This window comes from Peromyscus leucopus, chromosome 1 (genome assembly GCF_004664715.2).
Source record: "Peromyscus leucopus breed LL Stock chromosome 1, UCI_PerLeu_2.1, whole genome shotgun sequence".
NCBI lineage: Eukaryota > Metazoa > Chordata > Mammalia > Rodentia > Cricetidae > Peromyscus > Peromyscus leucopus.
This window is the reverse complement of record NC_051063.1, coordinates 146194107-146207155: the sequence shown is the minus strand read 5'-3', so window position 1 is coordinate 146207155 and position 13049 is coordinate 146194107. Positions and strand designations below refer to the sequence as shown.

The 13049-nt window shown below is 46.6% G+C and overlaps 1 protein-coding gene across 1 annotated transcript in view; it reads left to right on the top strand.

The window, feature by feature from the left end:
• The window catches only part of Adamts17 (ADAM metallopeptidase with thrombospondin type 1 motif 17), a 338353-nt gene that overhangs the window by 209261 nt on the left and 116043 nt on the right, over positions 1-13049 (top strand). The window contains exon 13 of the mRNA XM_028872809.2: positions 11330-11496. Coding sequence (XP_028728642.1) covers positions 11330-11496 — 167 coding nt within the window. The remainder of the gene's footprint in view (positions 1-11329; positions 11497-13049) is intronic.

Here is a 13049-nt window from a genome sequence, read left to right as displayed (position 1 = left end):
CATATCACCTCCATTACCGCCTTGCTCAAGGACATAGCCCCATGCCCATGGCTACCATTTTTTTTCTTATTTACAGCTATTTATAATAAGTCTGGTGAATGGGGCCCACAATTACCATGTATCAATTTCCTAAGGCATAGTGGAATACATGGGCCCAGTCCATTCTTAGCCAGGCAGTTCTGTGGGAGAGGCATCCTTTTTTATCTCCACTGTGAAGATATAAAACTGAGTCATATAAAAATTAGATGGCTTGCCCAAGGTCCTACAGGTAAGTAGAAACCCATTGGCATGGTAATTTCTCTAAAAAAACAGAAATCAAAACTCAAAGGTATCCACATGGTTGGTTCTTCCTTGAATACCTGACATGGAATGTGTTTCCTGTGTTTGCCCCAACTTCCAGTGGCTCTGGTGGCCTTTGTTCCCTGGCTTATAGACTGTCTACCTGCCCTTTCATGTGGTCTCTCTACCTTTCCTTCTCCTGGAAGGGCTCTTACCATTGGATTTCAGGCCTGTGTAGTCTGAGATGTTCTCAGCTTAAGATCATAAAGTACATCTCCTACAACCGTTTTTCTGAATGAAGACACATTCTCATGTTTCAGGCCAGCGTGTCTTAGGGGACCAGCATGGCCACCATTCAGCATACTCTCACCTTGCAGCATCTTGTCCATTCTTCAGCCTCAATGATCCAACCCAGAGCCTTCATCAGTGTGCTCTCCTGGCCCTAACTGGCCTTCGCTTAGATCTCAGTGGAAGCCTCTTCTCCTCAGAGGAGGCCCTTCCCTGACCACCCTGTTTAAAGTGGGGTGAAGTGTCACCCTGTGCACCCTTCCAGCATGGCTGGGTCTCTTGTGTCTCAACTCAGTTGATTCTGCTTTGTTCCTTTGGCTTTGGAGCTTCGTGAAGGCCTAGGGCCGGCTCCACCATCCATTCCCTGCCTACCGCAGAGCAGTAGCTCAATAAAATGTGCCGGGTCATCTCCTTGCCTGTTTTCCCAGGGGAAAGCAATCTTTCTGTCCTTCCCAGGCCTCCATGACATATCCTGAATGTCTCTTTTCCCTTCAGAAACACAAAAATTAACTGAAACAATCATACCAAGTAATAGATCGCCAGTAAGCCCCTTACCTGTATAGAGTCTTGGATGCTCTAAAAAGCCAGGCACTGTAGCCCACCTTTCCCCTGCAATGCTGTCACTCACAGCCAGAGGAGCTCAGGAAGGAGCCTGAGCATGTCACCCCAGCCTTGCCTATTCCAGCCTAGAGCATGACCTAGTCTTGCTCCTGTAATTTTGACGCCTTGCTAGTCCGTCTGATCATTCACTGTGACCATTCAGCTCCATTTCCTGTCAGGAATGGGAACAGCTCACCCTGTCTCCTTGGGAAATGTTCTTCAAGAGTCCACCCTACCTTCCTGGAGCCAACGCAGGTGAGGAGGGAAAAGCCAGTCCGACTTTGGGCAGGTGGATCTGCAGCAGCCCTGAAGTGTTTGCTGAAGTGACTGGGTCAGCATTCAGGCCGTTAGGGCTCGCAGCCTAGGTCCTGATCCTGAACAATGCCTGTGGGGTGACTTATAAAGCACAGCTGATCATGGCCTCTGAGCCAAGAGCTGACCAAAACAACATACTCTCTGTCTCACTCCTTAAATCAGACAGCTCACTGCCCTGATATTTCAGGAGAAGGCCAGAGCTCACTGCTGTGGACAGCTTGGACTACTCCCATGAGCCTCTCCCCATGGCTTTATCTGCACATCCCTGGCCCCTTTCCTTCCATTCTGCAGCTGGTTGATTCACTGTCCAGAGATACTGGCAAGAGAGTTCCCCACCATCCCACCCCTTTTTCCTGGTCCTGGTCTTTGTAGCGATTGGTGTTTTTACTTCCCAGTGTACACAGAGGGGGAACCATCCATGTTTTGTTTTGTTTTATTTGTAAATGTTTATTTTCTTAATTTTTATTTTATGTACATTGGTGTTGTGCCTGCATGGATGTCTGTGTGAGGGTGTCAGGTCCCCAGGAACTGGGGTACAGACAGCTGTGAGCTGACATGTGGCTGCTGGGAATTGAACCCAGGTCCTCTGGAAGAACAGCCAGTGCTCTTAACATTCATGTTTTTAAACCGGCTTCCTAAGTGTGTTCTTTCCTACCATTTCTATTGTTGTCGGTCAGAGTAAGTGGAAAATTCTTCTCTGTTTTGGATTCTGACGCTGGGTGAAGAGAGGAAGGCTCGTGCTCCTGTGTGAAGGGCCGTCTCTGTCCCAATCATACCTGCAGGACGGGATGAGGAGCAGCGGTGAGAGCTGGCCCATCAGGACCACCACAGCATTGTCACCCCGTGGCCACAACAAGTGTCGGGGGAGCAGCTAGTTACTCGATACTCAGTGGCAGGAAGGGCAGAGTTCTGGGACTGTGCTTGGCTTTGCTCCCCCAGTGAGAGCCCACCAGTGGGCTCTCAGTGTTAAGGACCTGGACTTCCTGTGGGTTATTCATTTAAAAACAAACCTGAGTTGTCTACTCTTAGCAGCAGTAACACTCGCAGCTTCGACACTTTGCAGAGGAGACCTCAACACTGGAACTGCTCTTGCCCCCAAGGTGCACCAGCTGGATCCTGCTCTCTAGGCCTACATAGGTTTATACTTCTTGCCCTTCCCACTCAAGAGCAGACCGTCTGCCCCCTAATCTACCTAATCTACCATCTCCTTACCGCTGCTGTCTGTGGTGCCGGGAAGCCTGCCCTCGTAGGAGACCAGGAGGAGCTTGGGAAGGGTCAGAGGGGGATGAGACTCACCTTTCTGTCCACATCTGTTCCTCCTCAAGACGTCACTTCCTTATTCTTTCTTTTTTTTTTTAATTTTTAAACATATTTATAAAACTTCCTGCAGAGTATTGTTCATCCCGTCTGGCTCACACACATTGCAGCACCCATGCATGTGTGTGCTGTCACCCTGCGAGTGAAGGTGCCAGCTTCCAGTGCTTGCATGTGTGACCGTATGACAGCTGGCTAGCTGTGCACAGTGGCTGTCCCGTCTCTGCTGCCATGAGCTGGTGGGTTTTTGTGTGTTCCCCCTCCTTGCCAATACAGGCTGTCACTGGTCTTTTCCACTGTGGCCGTTTTGGTGACCATGTCTCCTAGGGTGTGGGTCTCACTCACCAGTGGTGAAGCTGAGCATCTCGTGTGTATCTCCCTTGGATCTCCTTTTCTTGTGCAGGGCCTCTTCAAGTCATTTTAGTTTATATCTATCTAAGCTTCAACTCTGTCAATTTTTAGAAGGTCCTGAAAGATAACTATTTAGACACTGAAGATTCACGCCAGGGTTGCATCTTTTTCCATGTGTATGTGTGTTCATATGTGTGCAGGTGCATGTCTGTTCATACGTGTGTAGATGCATGTCTATGCACATGCCTGTGGAGATCAGAGGTTGACATCCAGTGTCTTTCTTCCTCAGTTGCTCACCATCTTACATTTTGAGGCAGGGTCTCTCACTTACATCCAGAACTCAACAACTCAACTAACTTCATTGGCTATCTTGCTCCGAAGCTCCTGTCTCTGCCTCCCAGGTGCTGGGATGGGTTTCCATGGTTACCCAGCATTTGTGTAGGTGCAGGTGGTCCAAATTCTGGTCCTTTTGCTTGGGTGGCAATAAACCATGTACTCAGCCCCAAAGATGCATCCTTAAAAACCCTCATGCTCCAGCCAGTTGTCCCTGTGTCAGGCATCCTGTGACAATGGATGGGCAGTTCTGTGCTCTTTCTCAGTGCCATCCCTAACTCACACCACTAAGCAGTGATCCCTTCCCCATTGGATCTTTGGTTTCTGCATCTGAAGGACACAGTCAAGAACTTCTTCCGATGTTTTGCTCAGACTGTGTCCTGTGTGTCCTCAGGTCTTTGCTGTAGGGTAAGATTTCAACTTCCCGGCACCTCCCTGTCACAAGACCTCACAGAGCCATTGAGCCTATGCTGTAGAGCCCGTAGGTCTGGGTCTTCAAGTTCTCTGAAGGAAATCCAATGGAAGGATGTGGACCCGCTCTCAGCTCTCCAGAGGGAATGCCTGTTCTGTCATGTGTTCTGTTATCTTTCCTGTCCTCAGTTTTGCCCTGTCGTGCTGGGGTTTCTGTTGTTTTAATCTTCCTGGAGGTGTTTTGTTTTTATCCACCCTGAATAGCTTCAGAGGACCTCCGGGGTGAACAAGAGTCCCAGCCCTCTGCTTCACACCCACCTCATGTGGATCCAGCCTCTCCTCCCTGCCCCTGCTGATCCAGCAAAACATCTCCCAAGGCCCAGGCCATCTATGACTCGGGCTTCATCCAGGCAACCGCAGCATGGGATGCTTGGCAAACCCAGGCCCACCTGTGTCATGCTCCCCAGAACTTCTGTCAGGAAGCTGCTTACAGATCTTCTGCCCAGACACACCCTCCCCACGATCACTGTTTCTGTCTTTCTATGCCGTGGATGAAGGGTGTGTTTGTCTCATGGTTTCAGGATGATTATTCATGTAGGAGGATCCCTGCAATGTCCTGGCTATTCTAGGTAGTCTCTGAGGTTGCCACCCCTCTTATCTACTGGGATACTGAAACCATGGATAATACCAAACTCTATATATGCTATGCTTCTTCCTATACATCTAGGCCCATGAAAAGTTTAACTTTAAAATTTGGCACAGTAAGAGGTTAATAATCGTGATAAAATAATCACAACTGTTTGTTATAATGAAGGCATTTAAAACTTATGAATAATGTATTTCTGGCATGTCTCATCTTATATTTTAGGACCATGTTTGATTGCCCATAACTGACACTACAGGAAGCAAAACTATGAGTTTGAGAAACCACTATACTGGGGAGCTGGACATGAAGAGTAGGGGCTCTGGGATCTTGCCACACATGGTGGAGGGATTACTTGGGTAGTGGACCATGTGGCTAGTTGGTCAGTCTCCCTCTTTTCCCATGTTGGTCAAAACAATGATTCTAATTGTCTTTTTAATCAATTATTGCGCTATGGGTCTTGTTTTTCTTTTTCAGTTTTCATATGTATGTGTGTGTCATGCATAAGTAAGTGTATGTTTGTTTGCATCTGTGTGGCTGTGCATTTACTTGTGTGCACATGGATGTAGGGTAGGTGCCCAAGGTTGACGTTGGGAACCATCCACCATAGCACTTCCACCCTGTCCATCACGGGGCCCACAGACCAGGGGGACACTTGTAGATTGAACTCTCTGGGAAGGCAGGGTGGGTGTCAGAGGTGAGAAGCTGCACTGAAGAACAGGACAGAAATCTGCTCAAGGGTTCCTATGCTTGAAGTCATCCTCTGGCATGCAGGAGGATGCTGCCTGGAGGCCCTCATGCAGTGTGCCTAGGGAAATGGGGAGGGAGGCCGTTCCCCTTCAATGTCTCTCTAGAACCTTGTATTAACAAAGCTGAGCATCTAGACTCTTTTAACTGGAGACTCATCTCATGCTATCCAGAGTAAGTATTCTTCCATTAGAATTTAAAAGCTATTCTCCTATGTTTCTTTTTTAAATTGCTTCTTTTGTTTTTGAGATTATAATATAATCACATCATTTCTCCCTTCCTGTTCCTCACTCCAAACCTTCCATATGCTCCCCCTTGCTCTCTTTCAAATTCATGGCCTCTTTGCATTAATTGTTGTATACATATGTTTATGTATATACATATATATATATATATACACACACATATATATATTCCTAAATATATAGTCCTTACAATGTTGCTTGCACATATGTTTTCAGGCTGACCATTTGGATTGAATAACCAATTGGTGTGCTCTTCCCTAGAGAAGACTATTTTCCCAGCATTCCTTCATTGCCTGGAGTTCTTCATGTAGGGCTGAGACCTTACCGGCTTTTCCCTGTCCACATTAGCATGTCTGTTATCCTTATTTAGCTCCCATTTAGGTAGTCATGTTGGTAAGACTTTATGGGTGTAGCATCTGACATTCCTAGAAGATACAGTCTCACAGCAATTTCCTTGAACCTCTAGCTCTTACAATCTTTCTGCCCCCTCTTCCTCAATGTTTCCCAAGCCTTAGGTGTATCCATTGAGATAGGCCCTGCAATTCTGAGTCTTTATTTGTTCTGATTTTCTGTCTCCACATATTTCAAAAAGAAGTTTCCTAGATGAAGGATGAGGACTACACTCATCTGTGGGTTAAGAAAAAATATTCAGAATGTAATTACAGATTATGCTAGTTTAATAAAATGACTGTTGTAGATTCTCTTCCAAGATGTCTGACTTCACCAGCCCTGGGTAGTTGGGAAGGTTTCTAGTACCAGACATGATTTCCCTTTTGTTGAGAGAGTCTTAAGTCCAATTAGAGAGCTGTTGATCACCACCAAGGTAAGTGTGCCACTACTGCACTCTTAGGGTTATTGTCTTCTGATGCAAGTCTAGTGGTAATAAGGTTTCTGAGTTCTTAATCTGGAAATGTTTTATTTTTCCCCTTATCTTTCCTATTTTTCAGATGCAGAATTCTTGACTGATCGTTTAGTTTTCTGAGCATGTGAACTATATCAGCTTACTGTTTTTTTCTACCAAGACTTCCTATGGGAAATCTGGTGACAGTCTTCTTAAGATGCCTTGTATGTGGCCTGTCTTACTCTCTTGGTGCTCCCAAGATTCTCTTTGTCTTTTGGTAGTTTAGTTATACCACATCCCAGTGGGAGTCCCTCTGTGTTTGTCCCACTTGGTGTTTGCTGGGCTACTCATAGCTGTGCATCTTTCTTCAAGTTCCCGAAGTTTCCTTCCGTCCTTTGTTCAGCTTGTGTCCTCAGCCCTTTCTCTTCTCCTTCTGAAACTTCTATAAGGTGTACACTTGGTGCTATTCAATGGGTATTTTCTGTCCCTTTTGTTCGGTCTTTTTTCACTGTGCTTCTTACACTGGATCATGTCAATTTCCCATTTGCTGGTTGGTTTTTTGTCAACTTGACACAAGCTAGAGTCACCTGGAAGAGGAACCTTCAACAGGGGAATTGCCTCCATCATAATGACCTTTCAGCATGTCTGGGAGCACTTTCTTGAGTAATGGTTGATTTGGGAAGGCCCAGCTTGCTGTAGGTGATACTGTCCCTGGGCAGGCAGGTGGTCCTGGGTTGTATAAGAAAGCAAGCTGAGTAGGCCGGTGAGCAGCCTTCCTACGTTGTCTCTACTTTAGTGCCCACCTCAGGGTTCCTGCCTTGAGATCATGCACTGACTTCCCTCAGGGATGGAGTGTGCCCTGTTAGATATAAAAACTCTTTCCTCCCCAACTTGCTCTTGGTCAGCATGTTCTATCACAGAACACAAAAAAGTCTTTTCCAGTTTGTAGGTTCATTCTTCCATCTACTAAAATCTGCTTTGAACTCATTTGATTGTTGTGTTTTTCAGCTTTTAATATTATCTTTGTTTCTTTTTACTAATTCTGTCTCTTCGCACAGCATATGCCTGTCTCTGTTTTCCTCCACCCTTATGCATCTTTCTGACAGTTGTTTTAAAGCGGTTGTCTATTGTGTCTAACACCCAGGCTTCATCACGGGTGGATCTGCCCGTCTGTTGGGTTCCTTTGAATGAGATACATTTTTCTTTCCTGCTGTGACATTTTTGCTGGAAACTGGACATCTGAGTCTATGGCAGCTTCAGGATTCCTCTCTCTGATGCCTTTGTTTTGTTTATGGCTGAATGATATCCTCATGCCCGGTTTTGATCTGAAGTAAGAGTTTAAGGCTTTGCAGGTCTTTTCTGACCCCGTATCTTGTCCTGGCCATGTCTCATAGCTTTCAAACTCCTGGAGATTCAGTTGCCTTTAAATGACTTAATAAAAAAAGTCTGACTTGCATCTATCTATCTATCTATCTATCTATCTATCTATCTATCTATCTATCTATCTATCTATCTATCGACAGGGTATGTAGCCCTGTCTATGTAGCCCTGACTATCCTGGAAGTTGACTGTCATTTAGGAGGGGAAAATGGTGGTGAGGAGCAGGGAAGTGGATTTTTGAAAATCCCTTGAAGCCATGTCACCTGTCAGGGTCTTCAGCAATGTCAGTTTGTGTCTACACCTCAGTGGTCAGCAGCAGTAGTCGGCACGTGGAACCTGAGGCTAGATAGTTAGCCAAGAAGGCTTTTCTTACACCCTGGCTCCATCAGGGTCTTGATTATCTCTCCTAGTGCTTGGGATGGAAGATGAATATTAGTTTCCACCGTACTAAAGGATGAAGTGGAGCAAAGTGAACTACTGTTTACCAGCCAGGAATCTACAAGCTTTGACATACGCTCCCATGTTTCAAAATAGTTACTGATGACAGTTTTAGCTGTCTAGGTAGAGACAGATTCCCGCGTCATGGACGTAGGGAGATTCCTGATGTTTTCCACTCTGACATCTTTCTCACTCTCCACCTCTTATTTCCCTTCCTCCCCCTCCTCTCCTTCCTCCCTGTCATTTTAAAGTAACCACCCAGGCACTTAGCTCAATTCCATCTGCTGTTTATTGAAGTCCCCCCCAGGCCCTGTTGGGGACTCTTAGAGAAGGGGGGGAAGGGACTCAGCTCACCATTCCTCAAACCTCGTTAGCATTACACAGCACAGCAGAGACCCAAACAAGAGGATGAGAATTCCAGTGGAAAGGAAGGTAGGATGGAAATGGCCTGAGTACCAGATAGAGAATAAGAGGGCAGGAGGCAGGGAGCTGGACAGGAGGCAGGAAGGCCATTTGCTCTGGGAGAAGATACAGCATGAGCGATGATCGGGAGAGAGGCAGCTCAAGCATGCATGAGATGCAATGGGCTGCTGCTTTCGGGGTTCAGGTCTCTTACGCCATCCTGTGCTTGTGATGCCTCTATGAGAGCCTGCTAGGGGTGCCACAACACACTCGCACAGATCTTAAACAACAGGTGTTTTTCCTCAGAGTTTACAGAGCTAGAAGTCTAAGATCAAGGGGTCAGCATGGTTGGTCCTCTCTCCTGGCTTCTGGTGATTTGATGACAATATCTGGTGTCTCTTGGCGTGCAGAAGCTTTACCAAGACCTCTGCTTCCCTTCTCTCATAGAGTTTTCTGTGTGCAGCTGTCTATATTTAAAAAATAAACGTTTGCCGGGCGGTGGTGGCGCACGCCTTTAATCCCAGCACTCGGGAGGCAGAGCCAGGCGGATCTCTGTGAGTTCGAGGCCAGCCTGGGCTACCAAGTGAGTTCCAGGAAAGGCGCAAAGCTACACAGAGAAACCCTGTCTCAAAAAACCAAAAAAAAAAAAAAAAAAAAAAAATTAAAAAATAAACTTTTAATGCTTTATATTTACTTGGAGTGTGCATGTGCTCATGTGCAAGGGTGCTGGTGCAGAGGTCAGAGGATAACTTGCAGGAGTCAGTCTCTGGCTTCTACCATGTGGGTTCCAGGGATGAAACACAGGCCACCAGGTTTAGCAGCAATGACCTTTACCTGTCCTCCACTGTAACCTCATCTTGATTAGTTGCATCTGCAGTGACCCCACTTCCCACTAAGGTTACCATTCTGGGGCACTGGGGCAGGGGAGGATTTTACTGTACAAATGAAGGAGAGGAGGACACGGTTTAGCATGGACCAGCTTGCCAGAAGATGCAGGCTGTATCATGCATCCCTCTAGGTTCCCAGTCATGGGAACTTACCTATTACCTTGAAAGTGACTCTCCCAGTACCCCATGTGTCTTTTGGGGCCCAGTCCCTCTCTGTTCCTTCTGTACTTGCTTTGTAATACAGAAATCCATTCTGTGTATACGTGGTACCTGAGCCCAGAGTCCTGGGGGACATGGTATGAGATTGTGTCTATCTAAGTTCACCATATGATCACTTCTCTGAGGTGTGCTTGCCTGGTGCTCTAGGCAGAAAACAGCACACAAGGCCCAGCTGTCAGATACCATCAGCCCTTTAAAGGAACGGCCATTCCTTCATGAGCCTAACTCATGACCCCTTGGAGGGCCATCAGTCTGTATAATTTTCCCAACCTCCTCTCCTCTAGGGTAAGGAACTATTTAGAGTTTATGAGGCTGACAGGGACCTGCAAGGGGCCTCTCCTTCTCCGTGGCATAGACGCCTTGCAAACTATGAGAGTGGCCTCATCTGCTGCACCACAGGTTTTTATAAAGTTTGGTTGTGACGTAACTGCGCCCATCACTTCAGATGTTAGCTGTGGCTGCTTCTGTATCAATAGTAGCTGCCGTGGTAAACCGTGTGGCTCAAAACTACATCTTCTCTGCCCTTCCTTGATTGAAAAGGTTCATTGGCCTCTGGGGTAGACTTTTATAAAGACCTTTGCCACTCTCTATTCTTTTATCTTTCCTCTAAAACCATGCTCAGAGGGTAGCCTGCAGGCATGATGAATGGCAGAGGGAGGGACATAAGACCCCCCCCCCATATTTGGTTGGTGAGTAAAAAATGTAGGTAACAGGCATGTGAGTGTGTAAATACCCACAGTGCACAGTTTTGTCTTTTATGCTGAATTTCAATATAAAGTAATTAATCACACTATATCACCATGACCTTGGTACCATGGAAATGTATGGAAGTCTTTGAGCTTGTTACCATGGAGATGTATGGAAGCCTTGAGCTTGTCTAGGTCAGAGTCTCTCAAGGACACCTTGGGGGCCCCTCAGAGCAGCTAAGAAAAACCTTGTTGTGGCTAGCCCAGCCTGCATCCTGCCATTCTATCTTGATGCACCTTAGATATGTGGTCTCTGCCAGTGAACACAGCCCATTCTCTAGAACTGCTCACCACCCAGTCAGTCTAGACATGACACCTAGGAATCCAGGCCACAGGATTGACCTCATACTTTCCCTGATTAAGGTGGCAGAGCTGGGACTTAACTGGCCAATGTCCAGAGACTGGTTGTGTGTGAGTGAATTAATCACCCCACTTACTACAAAGTAAATGAGAACTCTTTACTCATCCTTCCTAAAACTTGGCAACTTCTAGAACATATCAAAGAACTGTTGTTGTTGTTGTTGTTGTTGTTGTTTTTAATGTCTTCATTTTAATGAAAAAAAATTTTAAGTACCAAAATTTTCTTTGGGGTGTTCAAGGTTACACATGACCAAGTCTTCAATTCAGCTGGAAGAGACGACTTGTGGATCTTGCCAAACAGACACTCATTGTGTCCTGCTTCCCGATGACCTTTATTTACAGCCCTTTGGTGCATTTTTCTGCTGGCTCACTTGAGCATGCCTCAGTGTGGGACGGGGGTTACCCAGATGTGATCTATAGGAGAGACCCGGTTGCTCTGGAAACCTTGCCCACCCTCTCCTGGCAACAGTCCAGTACCCCCTGCTGTTTCCACCAGACCAGCTGGCTAACACAAATCTTCTTCCTTCTAGCCCTGGGCCTGGAGGCACACACTGCCAGGGGGCCAGCGTAGAGCACGCCGCCTGTGAGAACCTGCCCTGCCCCAAGGGTGTGCCCAGCTTCCGGGACCAGCAATGCCAAGCCCATGACCGACTGAGTAGCAAGAAGAGGGGCCTGTTGACAGCGGTGGTGGTTGATGGTAAAGGCCCTTCCTCTCAACGTAGCCTCCATCCTCCTTTTCCCGAGAACCGTAAAACCCACGTAGGGGTGCTCATAATGCTCAAGCCCCATCCCGTCCCACCCGAGGACACGCCTGTCCTCGGCCCAAGTCAGCCATGGCCCTACTCCTACAAAAGTAGAACTGAATACTAACAGCTTGGGATCTCCCCACACAGGCCATATGGCAGACAGGAGGCTAGATTCGTTCACAGCAGGGCAAGTGCAATGTGCTAGCATCTGATTTCCAGTGCGCTGTGTTCTGACGTACCAAGAGTAGAATGGTGTGTTTGAGTGCGTACCATTTTGCTTTCCTGGGTTCGTTTTGGCTTAGCGTTACTCTCTGCCTAGAGTGCTTGGAAGACTTTTGAGAACTGCGTATGGAAGCAGGTGGCCAACACAGGCCACTTTCGAGGACTTTCTTCCCCATCAGGAGAGTGTATGCCATAAATGGCCACAGTAACCAAGAAGCAAGTCGAGGTGTCGGGTCATGTCTCTGTAGAGTCTGTAATGTCTGGTCATTACAGGTGAGGACACCCGAAGCCTAGTCCAGAGTGTTGGGGTTTTTGTTGTTGTTTTGCCTAAAACTCTTCCTCTTTGAGAAACTTTGAGACTCTGTATTGTAATGCTGACAGTATGGTACCATTGATCAATCACATCCCAAGCCAGGCACAAGCTAGCTCCATTCATGGTCGCTTGGAGTAGGCAAAAGAGGTGACAGGTTATGTGACATCCGAGCTCCTGCAGCTGACAAAGTTGACTCAGAGAATAACCCACTGGCCCTCAGTGCTCAGACACAACGAGGGACGCTTAGAACTAATGCAGCGGGGTCTGATTTCTGTAACCTCCAGATGTTCTACAGAAGAATGAAATCTGGTGCCATCTTGGTTTCCTTCCCCTGAAATGCCCATTCTGGCACCTGCAATTACAAGTTCAAATGTTCCTAGTTGTTTCTAGAGAAACCCAGATATCCCTGGCAACAGCAGCTTCCGGTCTGCAGCTTTTTCCTTTTTCTTTTTTTGTTCTTTTCTTTCCTTCCTTCCTTCCTCCTTTCCTTCCTTCTTTCTTTTTTATTTTAATTAATTAATTAATTAATTAATTAATTTTTACTTATCTATTTATTTGGGTTTTTTTTTCAAGACTGGGTTTCTCTGTGTAGCCCTGGATATTTTGGAATTCTGTCTGTAGACCAGGATGGTTTTGAACTACAAAGATCTGCCTGCCTCTGCCTCCCAAGTGATCTGCATCTTTTAGTTCAAGAAGCTGACCACTCAGTTTTGTCTTAAAAAAAATAGCACGCGGTGTTTTCAGTGGTACCTGTTAGCTGGGGACTTTTAAGGTAATAGAAAGTTCATTCCCCAGACATTTTCCTTGTTTTTAAAAAGACCTTAACTCTGGGGGCTGGGTAATTATGGCTGTGCTGCCACCTAGCCAGCAGAATGGGGGAGGAGCTCGGCTTTCTCATCCCCAACTCTCCCTGAAGAGAAAGGAGACAGGAGACTTCCCTCTCCCAAACAAAAGGGTGCTGTTGGAGGT